General features: G+C 43.8%; 1 protein-coding gene across 5 annotated transcripts in view; it reads right to left on the minus strand.

The window, feature by feature from the left end:
* Positions 1-18363, minus strand: part of ENTPD4 (ectonucleoside triphosphate diphosphohydrolase 4) — a 116908-nt gene that overhangs the window by 12930 nt on the left and 85615 nt on the right. For 3 of the 5 annotated variants that reach the window (XM_043453811.1, XM_043453808.1, XM_043453809.1), the window contains 7 exons: positions 14566-14659; positions 13242-13439; positions 12529-12734; positions 6181-6331; positions 5569-5672; positions 851-910; positions 418-572 (listed from right to left, as the gene is read on the minus strand). In XM_043453811.1, the coding sequence (XP_043309746.1) occupies positions 418-572; positions 851-910; positions 5569-5672; positions 6181-6331; positions 12529-12734; positions 13242-13439; positions 14566-14573 (882 nt within the window). In that variant the 5' untranslated portion in view covers positions 14574-14659. The remainder of the gene's footprint in view (positions 1-417; positions 573-850; positions 911-5568; positions 5673-6180; positions 6332-12528; positions 12735-13241; positions 13440-14565; positions 14660-18363) is intronic. The other 2 variants (XM_043453810.1, XM_043453812.1) reach the window with 2 other exon arrangements.

Here is an 18363-nt window from a genome sequence, read left to right on the forward strand (position 1 = left end):
TCTACCAGAAAAGTGGGAAGCTGCCTGACCACACATCCTTGCCACCCCCACATAAAAGTAATTTTTCCCAATTACAACTTAAGAAATCTGATGCTATCATATTAAGTTTTAGGATACCTACTGAGAAAAAAAGTGACTGGAAACAGAAATAAAAACTCAGTGTGGCTGACATATACACCAAAGGAAAATTCTATGTAATTCAGAAAACAAACCAGCTGACTTCAATGAACAAACACAAACGGCTTAGTGGAGGTTTGCCTTGGCTTCCTCCCGTCTCCTGTCGCCTGGGTTGAGAAGGCGGGACCCTCGGCAAGCACAGTAAAGATGTGTTCAGACTCAGGAAACAAAACAAAAATGGATGGAGACATGTTAAATGAAAACCAAACCAAAAGGAAGGAAATTTGTACAGATAATAACCTGCTGTGAGGAGGCAAAGCTTACAGTTTTGGGTACTTCGTATGCTATCTGGGTTGACACGCCTCCCATGTCTAGAATACCAGCTGTTCTTTTACGAAGAATGGCTTCGCTGCTCTCGCTACCAGGGATGTTAACTTCCACGACCGCCTCGTCATCTGAAAAGAACGAGAAACATCCACTGGAAGTGAACGAATGCAGGGAGGCACGATCTTGCAAACAGTCATCCTGCTTTCATGGTGGGATCCAGGGTATCTAGGAGCCCCAACCCGCTCCTCCCCACTAAGACCAAGCTCCCTCAGTGCCAGCACTGCCTCCCACGCTGCTCCTCCTCACCAGCTGTGTCACAAGACTCAGCTCCTTTTCTACATTTTGCATGAAACAGAAGAAGACAGAAGGTTCAGTCAGACACACTCACCGCAAACACAACACTTACCGTCTTCAATATGCTCAAAGCGTCCGAGGACAAAGTTAATGCCAATCCAAGCATAGACACCTAAAGACAGTGTAAGAAAAGTGAAGTCTAAAAACAGTGTATGTAATTCTGACCACAGAAATCTGTGCAGACATTTATTTTACCCCGACAAGCTGTGAAAACATTATCTGAAGAAATACACTTTTACCGGTGTATTTTACCTTTTCCCAGTGGTTTTCCAAGAACTCTCAACTTTTAATTTTGTAGTTTCATACCATTTGCATGTGTTGAAAACACAATTCCCTAGGCCCTAGTGTTCCTTTGAAATGTGAAGATTGTTTTGAAATACCAGAGTTTTCACTTTGAGGCTAAATCTATCAAGCGCAAGGTTTTAAAAACCAGTGAGCTCTGATTGTTCCACTCCTTTCTTCCATGCTCTCACTCAGCTCCCAGGTCTGACTCTCTTTTTATAACATTTTCTACATCCGATCCTCACCTGTTTTCATTATTGCCCTTATTTAATCTGGTAGAGAGATCTAATTGACTTTCTTGTTCCTACTCTTCCATTCCAACTCACGCTATTCTCTACTGGACTGATCTATAGAACAAAGTCCAAACTCCAGAGTCCACCAATTCAAGACCTGTCCAACTTTTCAAAACTGAATAAATTTGACATGTAACGCTGTGTAAATTTAAGTGATACAGTGTGTTACTTTGATACATTTATATATGATTGCCCGTGTAGCAATATTATCATCACATCATTACAGAACTACTGTCTCTATTCACTATACCATGCACTAACCCTCTATGGCTTATTTATCCAGTGTTACAAGTTTCTACCCTTAAACATCACTAATCTTATCTCCTACCCCCATCCCCTGGTAACCAACATTTTACTCTGGTTTCTGACTTCTTCAGATTCTACAAATAAGTGGTATCACACAGCATCTGTCTTTCTCTGACTTACCTCGCTTAGTATAACGTGCCCAATCCAACTGTGTCAAAAATAACCGGCTACCCTTCCTCCTCTCTCATGGTCACGTAAGATCTCACTGTGTCTATGCACCACATCTTTAACGTGTCTGTTGATGAACACCTGAGTTGTTGCTGCATCTTGGCTATTGTGAAGAACACTTCAATAAACATGGGAGTACATGTATCTTGTCAGAATTCTATTTTCATTTCCATTGGGCATATACCCAGAAATATAAATGCTGTGTCATATGGTACCCCTAATTTCATTGAAAGTGAAACAAAAACGAGTTTTGAAGGGCCATCCCCGTCGTAACTCGAGAATATTCCCCAGGTGAAGAGTCAGCCGTGTCCGACTCTTTGCGACCCCATGGACTGTAGCCCACCAGGCTCCTCCATCCACAGAATCTTCTAGGCGAGAGTACTGGAGTGGGCTGCCATTTCCTTCTCCAGGGGATCTACCTGACTCAGACGGTAAAGCGTCTGCCTGCAATGCGGGAGACCTGGGTTCGATCCCCAGGTCGGGAAGATTTTGCCTTAACTAACTGCTCTAGCTGGGACTTTCAATATTATATTGAATAGGAGTAAGAAGAGTGGGCATCCTTGTCTTATTCTTGATCTTTGAGGAAATGCTTTCAGTTTTTCTCCATTGAGTATAATGTTAGCTCTGAGTTTGTCATATATGGCTTTTATTATGCTGAGGTCTGTTCCTTCTATACCCAATTTATTAAGGGTCTTTTTTTTTAATCATGAAAGGATATACTTTGTCATATGCTTTTTCTGCATCTATTGAGATGAAATGATTTTCATCTTTCACTTTACTGATGTACTACATTTATAGATCTGCATATTTCCACCATACTTGTATCCCAGGGATAAATCCTACTTGGTCACACTGTATAATCCTTCTAAGGGGTTCTTTTTTAAAAACATTAATTTTATTCATGTATTGATTTAGGCTGTGCCGGACCCTCACTGCTGCACAGGCTTCTCTCTAGCTGCAGTGAGCCGGGACCGCCCTCTAGCTGAGGTTCACGGGCTTCTCACTGTGGCGGCCTCTCCTGCAGGAGGCACAGGCTCCAGGGCGTGTGGGCTTTGGCAGTTGCGGCTTCCAGGCTCCAGAGCACAGGCTCAGCAGTTGTGGTTCACAGACGTGTGGGATCTCACGACATGTGGGATCTTCCCAGACAAGGGATGGAACCCGTGTCTCCTGCACTGGCAGGCCGATTCTTTACCACTGACCCACCAGGGAAGCCCTGAGTTGTTCCTGAATGTATCTGGAAAAGCATTTCCTTCTCTTCACATCTGAAGGATAATTTTACTGGATAGAGCATTTTTGTCTGGCAGACTTATCTTTCAATACTTTGAGTATGTCATTCTACTCCTTGGCCTCTGTAGAGTTTTCCCAGAAAAATCTGGTGACAGTCTAGAGTAGGTTTCTTTGTAGATTACTGTCTTTTTTCCCTGGCTGCCTTTAAAACTTTTTTCATCACACTTTTGACAGTTTTAATATGTGTCTTGAAGGTCTTTTGTGTTGAAATAACAGTGTTTCCATTAGCTCTGTGGACTGTATATCCAGCCTCTTCCTCAGGTTTTGGAAATTCTCAGCTCTTATTTCTCTGAATGCTCTCTGCTCCCTTCTCTCTCTCTTCTCCTTCTAGGATATCCATGAGTCTTATGGTGGCTTTCCTAATGAAGTCTGATAGTTAAGGGGTTCTTCACTTTTAAAAAAATCTTAGTTCTCTCCTCTTCCACCTAAAACACTTCTATATTCTTACCCATGAGTTCATTTACTCTCTGTTCCATCTGATGTGCCTGACTTCCAATGCTTTCTAATGCATTCATTTCACTGGCTGAGTGCTTCAGCTCCAGAATTTGTTTGGTTCTTTCTCAGAATTTTAACCTCTTCGGTAAATTATTTTGTTAATTTTATTCCTGAGATCATTGTACGGTCTTTCTGAGTTTTCTTGTAGCTCGCTGAATTTCTTCCTAAAAGCTATTTTGAATTCTTTATCAGTCAGATTGCAATAGTCCATGTCTCTAAATTTAATTGCTGGAAAACTGTTGTTTTTTTTTTCCTTCTTGTGATATCACATTACTTGATTTTCACAGTGTTTGATGCAAAGTATCTCCGTCACAGCATTTGAAGTAGTGAATGACTTTCTTATTTAAGTAAAGCTTTGTTTACGTTCATTCTAACAATTCAACACATTGGTAATTTGAAGCCTTTGTTTTCTACAAGGTGGTGCTACAGCCCAGCTTTTGGTTTCTCTCACCTCAGTTGCCTCATCACTAAGGCTGGGAGCATGAACATAAAAAACAGCCAGTGGAGAGGGAAAAAAAATGGATGGTGACACAGCTGGGGAGATGTATGCTTCACACCTGGGGCTTTGGGTGTGTTAAAGAGAACAGGATTCTTGAGTGGGGGAGGACATCCCCAGAGGTCCGTGGGCTGTCTTCTTGCAAGAATCCCAGAGCAGACAGCAAGAAACTGGTCCCTTCAGTTCTTTCTGCCTTCTTCTCCTTTCTTTCTCTGCTCATAGTAGCTGTGGTCTCTCCAGCTGTACTACTCTCGGTCAGGTTAATTCACCACATCCCAACTCATCACCTTCACCCTCTACCACCTCTGCCAGAGAGGTCGTGCTGGCCCACGGCCACTCCTGCTGCTGCTGCCTCTGCAGACTCCTCTGGGGTCCAATCCACCCACTTTCTTGGGCACAGATGAACTGATCTCTTGGGTGTCCTCGTGTGCTAAGCATAGGCACTTTTTTCCGGTTATGGATGTCCGATTAGTTGCAAATCAAAGGGGAGAGAGAAAAGGAACACGTACGCCACCATGATGCTGATATCACCAAGACCCGTCTAACCTATAACATTACCATGACCTTTCAAAAGGGCCACCATCCCATCAGATTAAAGTATTTTTATTCCTCTGTCCAGGGTGCAGCTTTTCTGACCTGCATTGACTTAAATCATTTTTTCTGCCTAGAATGAGCTTCCTATCCCTCTCTCAGAGCCCTAGCCTTGCCAGGCTTTGGCACGCTGTGTTTATAACTATCCCTTGATGCTCAGTTCAAATGTCACTTTCTCCATGATGCTTCTAGCTAGGGAAAAAAAGTCTCCCTCCTTTCAATCCCCATGGTAGTATCTCCTTACTTCTGTACGGCATATAAAACTGCCTTACACAAGTAGCTGTTTACCTCACTTGTCTATAAACAGTTCAACGGCAGTATGTGAATTTCACCTAATTTTTGGCGAAATGATAGATGATTTTGAAATAAATGCTTTTTGGTCTCCACCTCTAACAAGCTATTCCCCCAAATAATTACACTGACTTGCCATTTCATTCTCAAGTAGAATTATTTCTTTGAAAACAGATTTTCTCAGTGTATCAAAGTGAAGAATAATTTCCCTTTTCTAGCAAGTAAATCAGTAGAAGGTTCCAACAGCTTGATAATTATCATAATTTCAGAAAGCTGTATAACTTAGGCAAGGAACACAAACCTTTTCTAGCAAAATGAATCCAAAATATGTTTCCTAAATGTGAAGACAAACTTAAGTTATTTTTTAATGGCTTAACATTTGGATTATAAAGACTAGTCATGTAAAAAACTAATATTACCATTTAAAAATTATATTTGAAGGCTATAGTTTCCCAAATTTTAAGATGTTAAGAATAATTTAATAAAGTGTACAAAGTGGAAGACTGGGAGGACTTACAGGAATAGCTTCCCAAATTTCAAGTTGAAGACTAATATACTAACCTTCTTGTTTCCCTGAAATTACTTCTGCATGAGAATCAGAAAACAGGAAGTCAAAGTGCACGGGGATGTCAGTCAGAAGGTCTTCCAGAATGGCTTTCTGCTGGCTGTAACACAATCCAAAAATTTACATTCGATATATTAAATCCTAAATTTTTCTGTTTTAAAAAGAAAAAACAAAAACCCAAATCCTATGGCTCTGGTATATCCTGCATGAAAAAAGTAAAATTTAAAACCAAAACAATTGGACTGAAAAGACTGTTTAAGAAGGAATTTTCAGAAGTTGTGTAAATTGTGTGATTCCTAGATGTAGAATTACAACTGCAAACAATCCTTAAACTAAGAAAATAAAAAGTCAGGTTTTTTTTTTAATGACAACCTTACAGTTTACTCTTCACAGTCATATATAAACACATTAAAAGGTGTTTTGTGAGTTCTGACTATAGGTCTGGCACTGTTCCTAATTTGAACAGAGAATTTTTAATGTCTTCCTTTTGATGACGATGATGATGGAAAAGGAAGACAAGGAGGCGGGAGAGGAGGGGTGACAAGGGAGAAAACCCACAGCCAACACCACCACTGGCCTGGCAGGCCCCACCCTCATGGGAGGATCACCTTTCAGGGAGGATTCTCATTCCAGCTGTGCAGAGAATGTAGAGAGGGGTCTCTTTGTGTTTTGCCCGTGGAACATGCTCTGCAGCAAAGTTCAAGAGTGGAGAAATGTAATCACTGACTTTCTCTGGAGACGTCGCAAACTCTGAAATGCCTACAGAAAAAGGAGAAGTCCTTTAAATTAATATCCAACATATACTGGGTTGGCTGCAAATGACAGGGATACTACAAGTTCAGTCCCATGCTCTCTTCTCAGTCATCAAATACAGACTTAACTGAGCAATTGCTACGTGTCCGATACTTGGGATCAACTGCATGTGAGCTCATTTCCGCCCCTAAGAAACATACCCACACTGGCCTCAGGCGAGTTCACTCTCTCTCACAGCTGCCATCACCATCTGTCTCAGATCTCTGAATCTTTTTAATTGTTCATACCATTCCTTTATTATGCTTTTAATGTTCATGAAAACAACAGTGATGACCACTTTCATTTCTAACAGATCTCCAAATCTTAATCGCGGCCATCCAGATCTCTTCCCTGACCTCTGATCATACTGACTTTATACTGATCATACTGAAAGTTACTGACCATACCCCTAACTTTCCATGGGACACAGACATGTCCTTGACCTCACAGCAGCATATGCAAATCCAAACCCAACTTCCACTACAATCCTGCTCTTGCCGCCTGCTACTCACCTTAGCAGCCCCAGCTGAGGGCCCTCATCCCCAACAGATGTTCTGGGGCTCACTGATCACCTATCCTTGGTTCTGCTCACATTATTTCACTTCTCACCATCTCTTCTGGGTACCACGAGCCTTGGCCAGCCTGCTGCAGCACAGCCTAATCTCCAGTCCTGGCCATCCCCAGCCACTCTCTATGCAGAAGGTGTCTCCTGCTTTGAGATCCTCCGGTGGCTCAATGCCCTCTGAATAAAGCTCAGTTCTAGAACAGCATAACACACCCTGTGCACTCACCCATGTCATCTCCTGCCACATTCCTTCCATTTGGCTCCAACTACACTGCATGACATTTCTGTAATGCTTTGTATTCCAGTCTGAGGGCCCCTGCACCTCCCCCAGGAAGAACCTGCTCTTTGACTACCCCTCCTTTCTCCCTCCTCACTGGCGGACTCCAGCTCCCCACTGAGCTACATCCTCCCTGGAAGTCCTCCCTAACAGAACCTTCCCTGATGTGAGCTCTCCTCTCATTATATTCCATGCTCACCCTCCCCTCTCGGTGTATACTCATTCCACCTCACTGAAACTCCCTATTTCCTTGTCTGTCACATTTCAGCTGGAAGTATCTCGAGGGCAGAAACTGTGTTTTGTTCAAAGTTAGTCTCAGCACCTGACACAGTCCCTGGTAAATAGGAGGTGCTCAGCAAATATTTGCTGAATGAGTACGTAAGTGTTCCAGCTGTCATTTAGCCTATAATATTAAAGCTGAGGGGGATTTTAGAAATCCAAAATTTATTTCACAAATTAGGAAACTGTGGACTCAAATTAAGTGATCTGTCAAAGCAATGAGCAGCAAGCAAACTGAAAGCCAGATTTTTTTTGGACTCCATATACAAGATCATTTCAATGGACACCAAGCCCAAAACTATCCAGAAGCTATTCAGTACAGTCGCTCAGTTGTGTCTGACTTTTTGCGACCTCATGAACTGTAGCACACCAGGCTTCCATGTCCATCACCAACTCCTAGAGCTTGCTCAAACTCATGTCCATCAAGTCAGTGATGCCATCCAACCATCTCATCCTCTGTCATCCCCTTCTCCTGCCTTCAATCTTTCCCAGCATCAGGGTCTTTTCCAATGAGTTAGTTCTTCCCATCAGGTGTCCAAAGTATTGGAGTTTCATCTTCAGTTATCAGTCCTTCCAATGAATATTCAGGACTGATATCCTTTAAGATTGACTGGCTTGATCTCCTTGCAATCCAAGGGACTCTCAAGAGTCTTCTCCAACACCACAGTTCAAAAGCATCAATTCTTTGGCGCTCAGCTTTTTTTATGGTCCAATTCTCACATCCATACATGACTACTGGAAAAAAACCACAGCTTTGATTACACAGACTTTTGTTGGCAAAGTAATATCTCTGCTTTTTAATATGCTGTCTAGGTTGGTCATAGCTTTTCTTCCAAGGAGCAAGAGTCTTTTAATTTCATGGCTGCAGTCAACATCTGCAGTGATTTTGGAGCCCCCCAAAATAAAGCCTGTTACTGTTTCCATTGTTTCCCCATCTATTTACCATGAAGTGATGGGACCAGAGGTCATGATGTTAATTTTCTGAATGTTGAGTTTTAAGCTAACTTTTTCACTCTCCTCTTTCACTTTCATCAAGAGGCTTTTTAGTTCTTCTTCGCTTTCTGCCATAAGGGTGGTGTCATCTGCATATCTGAGGTTATTCTCCTGGCAATCTTGATTCCAGCTTGTGCTTCATCCAGCCCGTTTCTCATGATGTACTCTGCATATAAGTTAAACAAGCAGGGTGACAATATACAGTCTTGACAGACTCCTTTCACGATTTAAAACCAGTCTATTGTCCCATGTCCAGTTCTAACTGTTGTTTCTTGACCTGCATACAGATTTCTCAGGAGGCAGATCAGGTGGTCTGGTATTCCCATCTCTTTCAGAATTTTCCACAGTTTCTTGTGATCCACACAGTCAAAGGCTTTGGCATAGTCAATGAAGGAAATGTAGATGTTTTTCTGGAACACTCTTGCTTTTTTGATGATCCAGCAGATGTCAGCAATTTGATCTCTGGTTCCTCTGCCTTTTCTAAATCCACCTTGAACATGTGGAAGTTCACGGTTCACGTACTGTTGAAGGCTGACTTGGAGAATTTTGAGCATTACTTTGCTAGCGTGTGAGATGAGTGCAATTGTGCAGTAGTTTGAGCATTCTTTGGCATTGCCTTTCTTTGGGATTGGAATGAAAACTGACCTTTTCCAGTCCTGTGGCCACTGCTGAGTTTTCCAAATTTGCTGGCATACTGAGTGCAGCACTTTCACAGCATCATCTTTTAGGATTTGAAATAGCTCAACTGGAATTCCATCACCTCCACTAGCTTTGTTCGTAGTGATGCTTCCTAAGGCCCACTTGACTTCACATTCCAGGATGTCTGGCTTTAGGTGAGTGATCACACAATCGTAGTTATCTGGGTCATGAAGATCTTTTTTGTATAGTTCTTCTGTGTATTCTAGCCACCTCTTTTTAATATTTTCTGCTTCTGTTAGGTCCATACCATTTCTGACCTTTATTGTGCTCATCTTTGCATGAAATGTTCCCTTGGTATCTCTGATTTTCTTGAAGAGATCTCCAGTCTTTCCCATTCTGTTGTTTTCCTCTATTTCTTTACATTGATCTCTGAGGAAGGCTTTTTTATCTCTCCTTGCTATTCTTTGGAACTCTGCATTCAAATGGTGTATCTTTTCTCCTCTGCCTTTAGCTTCTCTTCTTTTCTCAGCTATTTGTAAGGCAGAGGAATAGGACGGGGAGACCACTTTCCCCCCACAAATTTATCAAAGAATTATTTGAATGCTGAGCAACTTCTACAAAACAACTTCTGAACAGTGTCGGAGGACACCAGGCACCCAGAAATGCAGCCCATTCTCTTTGAAAGAAGGTAGGACAAAATGTAAAAGAGAAAAAGAGAGACAAAAGAGTTAGGGATGGAGACCTGTCCTGGGGAGGGCATCATGAAGGAGGAGAAGTTTCCACGCAGTAGGAAACTCTCTCACAGGTGGGTCTGCGGGGAGTTCTGGAATCTCAGAAAGCAACATAACCAGGAGGAAAAAGACCCCACAGAATACACGCCTAACCGCAAGTGCAGAAAGGAGAACTTTCCTGCGAAAGGCTCTAACATAACAACCTAATAGGCACCTGGCCTGCTCACAGAACAAAAGAGAGGGAATACCAAAGGAGAGCTAGCAGGCTGCCTACCAGCCCCTCCCAGCCCAGAGGCAGAGAGGCAGGCTTGTAACAGCCAGAGCTGGAAGGCAAGGGGCTACGACAATCTCAGTCCCAGGGATGGCATCTTCCACCAAACTGTGAGCAGGCTCCTAGCTGCTAACCAGGTCTTCCTGAGATCCCGGATGGTTGACATTCGCCAGGAGGGTCGTAGCCTGAGATCAGCTGTCCAGAGGAGACATACGGCACACCTGAGACGGCACTCACGCGGCACACTCGGGGAAGCCGAGCGGCCGGGACTGGGGAGGTGATGAAGACTCACGGCCCTCCTGGGACCATGCTCGCCAAGCACCTGTCGCCTGAGCTGCTCAGACCTGGCAAGGGCGCAAAATGCACACCCAGCCCACAGAGGCCGAGCCAGAACTGTGTCTGAGTGTCTCCTGTGGAGGGACGGGTCAGCAGTGGCCGGCTGCAGGGGCTATGGGTACGGCAGACCTGGTGTGGCATAAGCCCTCCTGGAGGAGGTCACCATTAACCCCACCACAGAGCCACCAGAACACACAGGACTGGGGAAGCAGACTCTTGGAAGGCACAAATAAAACCTTGTATGCACAAGGACCCAGGAGAAAGGAGCAATGACCCCACAGAAAACTGACCCCGACATGCCCATGAGCACCGAGGAATCTCCGGTGGAGGTGTGGGTCGGCAGTGGCCAGCTTCAGGGTCAGAGGCACTGAATGCAGCAGAGAGTGCATGGAACCTTTTGAAGGAGGTCGCCATAATTTTCATAGTTTGGCCTCAGGTCAAGCAACAGAGAGGGAACACAGTCCTTCCCATCAACAGAAAATTGGATTAAAGGTTTACTGAACACAGACCTGCCCACCAGAACAAGATCCAGTTTCCCCCTCAGTCAGTCTCTCCCATCAGGAAGCTTCCATAAGCCTCTTCTCCATCAGAGGGCAGACAGAATGAAAATCATAAGCACAGAAAACTAACCAATCTGATCACATGGACCACAGCCTTGTCTAGCTCAACGAAACTATGAGCCATGCCATGTAGGGCCACCCAAGATGGACAGGTCATGGCGGAGATTTCTGACAAAACATGGTCCACTGGAGAAGGAAATGGCAAACCACTTCAGCATTCTTGCCTTGAGAACACCAGGAACAGTGAAAAGGCAAAAAGGTATGATACTTAAAGATGAACTAAACTCCCCAGGTTAGTAGGTGCCCAATATGCTACTGGAGAAGAGTGGAGAAATAACTCCAGAAAGAATGAAGAGATGGGGCCAAAGCAAAAATAACACCCAGTTGTGGATGTGACTGGTGATGGAAGTAAAGTCCGATGCTGTACAGAGCAATATTGCATAGGAAATGCAATGTTAGGTCCATGAATCAAGGCAAATTGGAAGTGGTCAAACAGGAGAAGGCAAGAGTGAACATAGACATTTTAGGCATCAGTGAACTGAAATGGACTGGAATGTGTGAATTTAACTCAGATGACCATTATATCTACTACTGTGGGCAGGAATCCCTTAGAAGAAATGGAGTAGCCATCATGGTCAACAAAAGAGTCCAAAATGCAGTGCTTGGATGCAATCTCAAAAACAACAGAATGATCTCTGTTCGTTTCCAAGGCAAACTATTCAATATCATGGTAATCCAAGTCTGTGCCCTGACCAGTAATGCTGAATAAGCTGAAGTTGAACAGTTCTTTGAAGACCTCCAAGACGTTCTAGAACTAACACCCAAAAAAAGATGTCCTCTTCATTATAGGGGACTGGAATGCGAAAGTAGGAAGTCAAGAGCTACCTGGCTGCTACCGCTAAGTCACTTCAGTCGTGTCCGACTCTGTGAGACTCCATGGACTGCAGCCTACCAGGCTCCCCCATCCCTGGGATTCTCCAGGCAAGAGTACTGGAGTGGGGTGCCACTGCCTTTTCCAAGAGCCACCTGGAGTAACAGGCAAATTTGGCCTTGGAGTACAGAATGAAGCAGGGCAAAGGCTAACAGAGTTTTGCCAAGAGAATGCACTGGTCATAGGAAACACCCTCTTTCAACAACACAAGAGAAGACACTACACATGGACATTAGCAAAATCAGATTGATTATATTCTTTGCAGCCAAAGATGGAGAAGCTCTGTACAGTCAGCAAAAACAAGACTGGGAGCTGACTGTGGCTCAAATCATGAACTCCTTATTGCCAAATTCCGACTTAAGAAAGTAGGGAAAACCACTAGACTATTCAGGTATGACCTAAATCAAATCCCTTACGATTATACAGTGGAAGCGACAAACAGATTCAAGGGATTAAATCTGATAGACAGCGTGCCTGAAGAACTATGGATGGAGGTTCATGACATTGTACAGGAGGCAGTGATCAAGACCATCACCAAGAAAAAGAACCTGGTTACCAAGCAGATATTTATTGTTTACATACCGGGTTTTATTTTCATGACCACAGGCTTTCGGTTTTTATCCCTCATTTGCCTGATATCCAGCAGATCGTGAGGATTGCCATTGTGCCGTGGCCAGCAATAGACAAATATCCGAGACCCGCTGCTCCCACAGTCCACCACGATGCCATAGTTCACGTTGGGGTTATTGGTGTCTGTAGCTTCAACATCAGTAACTCGTGCCAAGTACCTTGTTTAGAGAAACAAACATACTCTTACTGAGACAGAGACTATCCATAATGTGATACACAAACACCAAGTCAGTGATTTCTAAGCTATGTGGCCCTGCCACCAGAACATTTTTACAACTGTCAAACGATCAAAAAAATCAAAAGAAAATGAAAAAGGGATCATATTAAAAGTAACCTAAACCAGATACACACTCATTATTGTTTTAAATAAGTTCAAACGAGCTCTGAAAAGCAAAACTCTGTTTTCTAACTATCAACAGTAACTGAAAAATCAGCTTTAAATGATATCACAGGAGAAGTTTATGCTCAAATCCTCTTATGATGTGGATCTGGTGGTTAATAAACAGCTTCAAACAGTTTAGTTTTTCATGCCATGCTGTATTGGGTACAAAATCCGTTTCCTCCAGCCACATGCTCCTTAAATTCCAACCTAATCCCCAAAGTCTTGAAGTCACAGGATGAAGGTATGGCATACCATCTAGAAAACACATTTTTTTTCCTCCTACCTTTGAAACTTCTTGTCTTTGGAGAGCCGTCCATACTTATTTCGGATTATGACAACAGAAAAGTATAAAAGTGAGACAGCAGCAGCCAGAAGGCTGATGACGATAATTTGGCGTAAGTTGGTGTTCAGAATTCGGGGACACCCCACTGGAGAGATGCTGAAATGCCAGGAAGCAGGAAAAAGACAGGAGATGCCAATCCTGAAAGGCCGAAAGACAGGTTTAGCTAAAGCAGTTTGCTCCACAGAGGCCTCCCCTCACCTCCACTGATCCAAATACAAGACCTTCAGCAGGAGCTGCCCCTGGTTCCCGGAAGGCCTTCTGAAGACCAGCCTCTTGCACATTGCTATTGTGCTATGTAAAATAGCAAAAATTATAAAATCAGATGGATGAGAATTAAGCCCTGATGATTATGACTTTTCTGTGTTCCCTCCCTTTCTGGGGAGTATTAGGTAGCTTTTATTTTTACCCTGCCTCATTCCAAAAATAGAATTAGAGATCGTTTATAAAAATTAAGTTCAATAAAGTAAATAAATAAATGTATAATAAAGCCAGGCTTAAGAATGATGAATTTAGAGCACAAAAAAGCATGTAATAAGGAAAGCCTTGCAAAGGTGGTTGAGCATGCTAGCGGCCAAAACTGCCCGTTACAGTGGAAACATAAGCAGTCCAGGCGGAAGCAGATTCTCTAACACTGAATTCCAAGGCCAATCTCTCCCTGGTGACTGCATGAGAAGATGGGAAATAAAACAGTATCTTTAACAACATCCCTGCAACAGTCAATAAATACGTACTCTGTGTTTTTAGAAATATTCCTGAGACATTTCTCCAAATAAACTGTCTTCTCAGTTTACATCAGGAACAGGCTTTAAAATTCTTTTTTGCTGCCTTTGGGATAAATCCTATTGCTTTACAGTTAATCGACACTCTTCCCTTTAAAGAGTGTTTCATGGACTAACATGTCTCACAGAAGGGGAGGCAGCCTGCTAACCCAGCGGGATTTTCTATTTGCAGTTTCTGGTGACCATGTGGGTTCCTGGCCACTCCGTGGAGTTTACCACCCCTTCCCACATCTCTGAGGCTGATCAACTCCTCCCGGATCCCAGCATGCGAGCCCTTTATGATAACTTACACTAAGCCCTGTCGATCCACCTGGCATGACCACTTTCCTTCTGTGACAGGCACCCCACTGGGGCCCTGGAAGAACAAAGGTGTTCAGCAGCAGCGTAACGACTGAACACGTTTCACTTGAAGTTTACGTTCTCCTCCCCTTGGAGACCTGTCTCTGGGGCACTGAAATCTCGGGTTCCACAGCGCCACCACTCACCTCCCCATGCTGATGGGTCAGAGGTCAGGCAAGGCTCTGGGAATCAGTCCTCACACCATCACCGCAGTCCTCCTGGCGTTAGAGCCCTCCTATTCTAGGAAGCGGGAAAAATCACAAAGATAGCACACTCCAAGTAAATGTCGACGTTACTTATCAAAGGAGTGCTTAACTTATTATTCTGTTTTTTTAAATTATGAAAGTATCATAACACATTTACAGGAGACTTGGAAAACACAAAACAAAGTTACATACAGTTCCCCTATATATTACAATTATTAAAAAATAAATTGTAGATAAATGAAGGGTAGATAAATTAAGATTTTCAGTTGGAGTTTCAATATCAAACTCCCAAAAATTAATAGAATGAATATACAGAAAAGTAGAAGGAAAGAGGAGACCTGAAAAGCACCCTGGACCAATTCAACATAATTAAGATTCATATAGTTTTTGCATAACAGTAGGATACAAATTCTGTTCAAGCTCTCAAAAGGGTGTTTAAATCCAAGCATACATAAACTGGTTCATGATCCCAGCATTGGAGCTCTTAGCAGAGTTTATTCCAAGCAACACACTTCTAAGTTAATTTCATGCTGTCAGAGATACAGGCCTAAATCGATAGAGATAATAACAGTCTGGCACTAGTTAATGCTTTCTACCCAAAAGCGAGTCAGTGACCCCAAAATAGGTCACCAAACAGTCTAAACTACCTAATGGTGCTGTGTGTTAAGGGAGATGAGGGGTGAGAGCAGGAGGTGGGCAGAATGACTGACTGAATGGGAATCTGAACTGTCCATGCATCTGGTTAATCCAGTAGATCCCTCTTTCATGCACAAAGTCCCAGGTAAGGCAACTCGCTCCGAGTGAGTTCTGTCACCTTCACAGTGGCTGCCGCTCCTCCACCCGAGACTCACATCACAGACGGAACACGGGTCTAAGCAAGGGCTTCCTTCCGACTTGCTGGATCCAAATGGCAAGAAACAGCGGGTCTCTTTCTTGGTCTTGTGGCCCTGCTTCACTGCTAGGCTCTCAGGACAGCTGTCTCCCCTAGTCTGCTTCTTAGCTCTTGATCAGTTCCTTCTCAGGACTCTCCACGTCTCAGTGACTCTGCACATCCCGTCTGTTCTGTTCCCCCTAGGTTTTCTGTCTTGGCTCCAATCTCCCCTAACCCTATATCTGTTACTTGTCATCTTCACTTATTGCTTCAATGATCTGATAGCAGAGAACTAACTTTTTCCACCCCAAGCCTCTTCTCTAAGTCACAGATATGTATCTTCCAGCACCTACTGATAACCCCGTCTGAACATCATGTGGACCTGTGAGAAACACTTCTGAAACTGAACCCTTCCACTGTGGCCCCATCCTGCTCCTCCCATGCTCCTCCTTGCTATCTCAATCCCCTAAACACGCAAAGCAGGAAACTAGGGAGTGGGTCTGACCCCTCCCTTTCCTTCATCCTCCAGAGCCAATTTGTTACGAAGTCCTTCCCTTTCTTTCTTTCTTTTGGAGGCAAGGAATACGACTTTATTTGGAAAGCCGGCTGACCAAGAAGATGGCAGACTAACGTCTCAAAGTCTTCGAGTCCTTCCATTTCTTTAACCTCAGTCCCTTTTCTTGTCACCTTTGCCTGAGGTCTCTATCTTCTCTCTTATTTTTACCTGGCCTATCCGGACAGCAGCCTAACTAGTCTGTCTCCCACCTGCTGTCTCAACCAGCAGCTACCCGATCCCTTGCTAATAGCTTCAGGCAGATTCTTTATCCTAAACTGACAGCCAGGTCCAGGAGCCTGGCAATCCTCCAATGGCATCCCTCCCATGTAAATAAAGGCCAAAGGCTGTACCCTGACTCTGGGTCCAATGGGACCCCCACCCGCCGCCACTCTGACCCTCCCCCTTTCTCACTCCACCCCGGCCACACTGGCGTCCTCGCTGTCTTTCACCCACGCCAGGTGCTGTCTGGTCTCAGGGTCTCTGAATGTGCTGCTCCTTCTGCTTATAAATAATCCATAAGGTTTATTTTTTTCCCTTCAGACTTTTACTCGATGGCACCTTCTCAAGGAGGCCTGCCCTGGCCACCCAATCTATAACTGCAAGCTCTCCATCCAGCTCCCATCCCTGAGTTATTTTTTCTCCTCAGCGTTTATGTATTTACTAACTTCTTATACAGTGCCAGGCCCTGTTCAAATGCTTTACAAATACTCATCTATTCCTCCTATCAATCACCAAGGTAGGTACTATTTGCATAATATTTTATAGATGAAGCAGAGAGGCTAAGTAATGTGCCTGAGGTCACATTGCTAATAAAAGTGATTATAAACAAAAGAGCTGAGATTCAGGCATGTGAATCCATACGCCTATCCACACAGCCTTCTAACAAACTGGGTGTATGTGTGTTTGCATTTCTCTTGCCCACGTGTCTCCTCCTCCAGAATGCAAGCCCCACAAGGGGCCAGATTTAGGTCTGCTTGGCTGGTGGCTGCATTCCCAGCACGGCAACTCCTAGGAAAGACCCTGGCAAGAAGTCAAGCTGCAGAGTTCTGGGATTCAAAAAGGTTACGAACTTACACGTAATCTTCCCCAAACAAGCAGGAATTATGATAACCTCCCAACTGTTCTCTCTCACTCAGGAAAATGTCCTGTCTTTAGGATGGTAAAGGCGGTCCCACCTGATCTAGCCTTATGCTGTTCCGTACAGCAGCCCCTGCCCTGTGTGGGTGAAGTAATTAAAATTAAAAACTCAATTTCTCCAGGCTCCAGATACAGAAAACAAACTAAGTAGTTACCAGTGGGGAGGTAAAAGGAGGGAGAGGCAAGAGAAGGGTAGGGAATTAAGAGGTACAAATTACTATGTACAAAACAGACAAGCTACAAGGATATATTGTCCAGCACAGGGGATACAGCCAATATTTTATAATTACTATAAATGGAGCATAATCTTTAAGAATTGTGAATCACTGTGTTGCACACCTGAAACTTACATATATTGTACGTCAACTCTATTTCAATTTAAGAATTATATACTGGGTAAATAACTGTTGTCAGTAACAATCTTTATGTGTATAGATGCTTTTTTAATGAAGTAAAATGTATTTAAAAGGGAGGGAAACAGTTCAGTCTGTCAGCTGCATGAGCCACATGTCAAGTGCTGCAGAGCCACACAGAGCCTCTGCATTAGAAGGCCTGATCTGGCCCCGTCTATCCTTCTAGTCGTATCCCCTGACTGACAGACTAGCCAGACCCGTTCCCTGTGCTCCAGCCGTCCTAAACAGCCAAAGGTCACTGGAGCACTCCCATCCTTCTGCATCTGTAGAACGGCTCTCTGGCTCTGGTCCGTCTGTCGGTGCTCCCAGGTGCTCCTCATGCTGCTGGTCCAGCATGATCCCTCTCGGAGGACCTCCCTAGTCCTCATGTCCTCAGAGTACTGACTCTGTACAGCAGTCGGCTACAATGCTACGCCTATGCTTCACTTTCTCATTACACGGTAAGCTCCTCAATGGCAGGAACAGCCTCTTATCCCTCTGTCTCCCCAGCGACCAGTGCCTGTCAACAAGTGACGACAACTATTGCTTATCTCATGGGTCGCTGGGACCACGAGACACAAAGATGAATCAGATATGGACCCAGCCCTTGAAGAATTTACAATGAGGTAGAGGAAACAAAACATACACACAGAGATGTTCTAAAATAAAAAGGATTAATAATGCCTACCTGACCAAAGGGTAAAATCACTGTAATTATTAGTTTGGGTTTTGATATGGTGTCCATATTGTACCATGCACCCTAAACTTAGGACAAACAGTAT

The sequence above is a fragment of the Cervus canadensis genome, chromosome 30, assembly GCF_019320065.1.
Source record: "Cervus canadensis isolate Bull #8, Minnesota chromosome 30, ASM1932006v1, whole genome shotgun sequence".
NCBI lineage: Eukaryota > Metazoa > Chordata > Mammalia > Artiodactyla > Cervidae > Cervus > Cervus canadensis.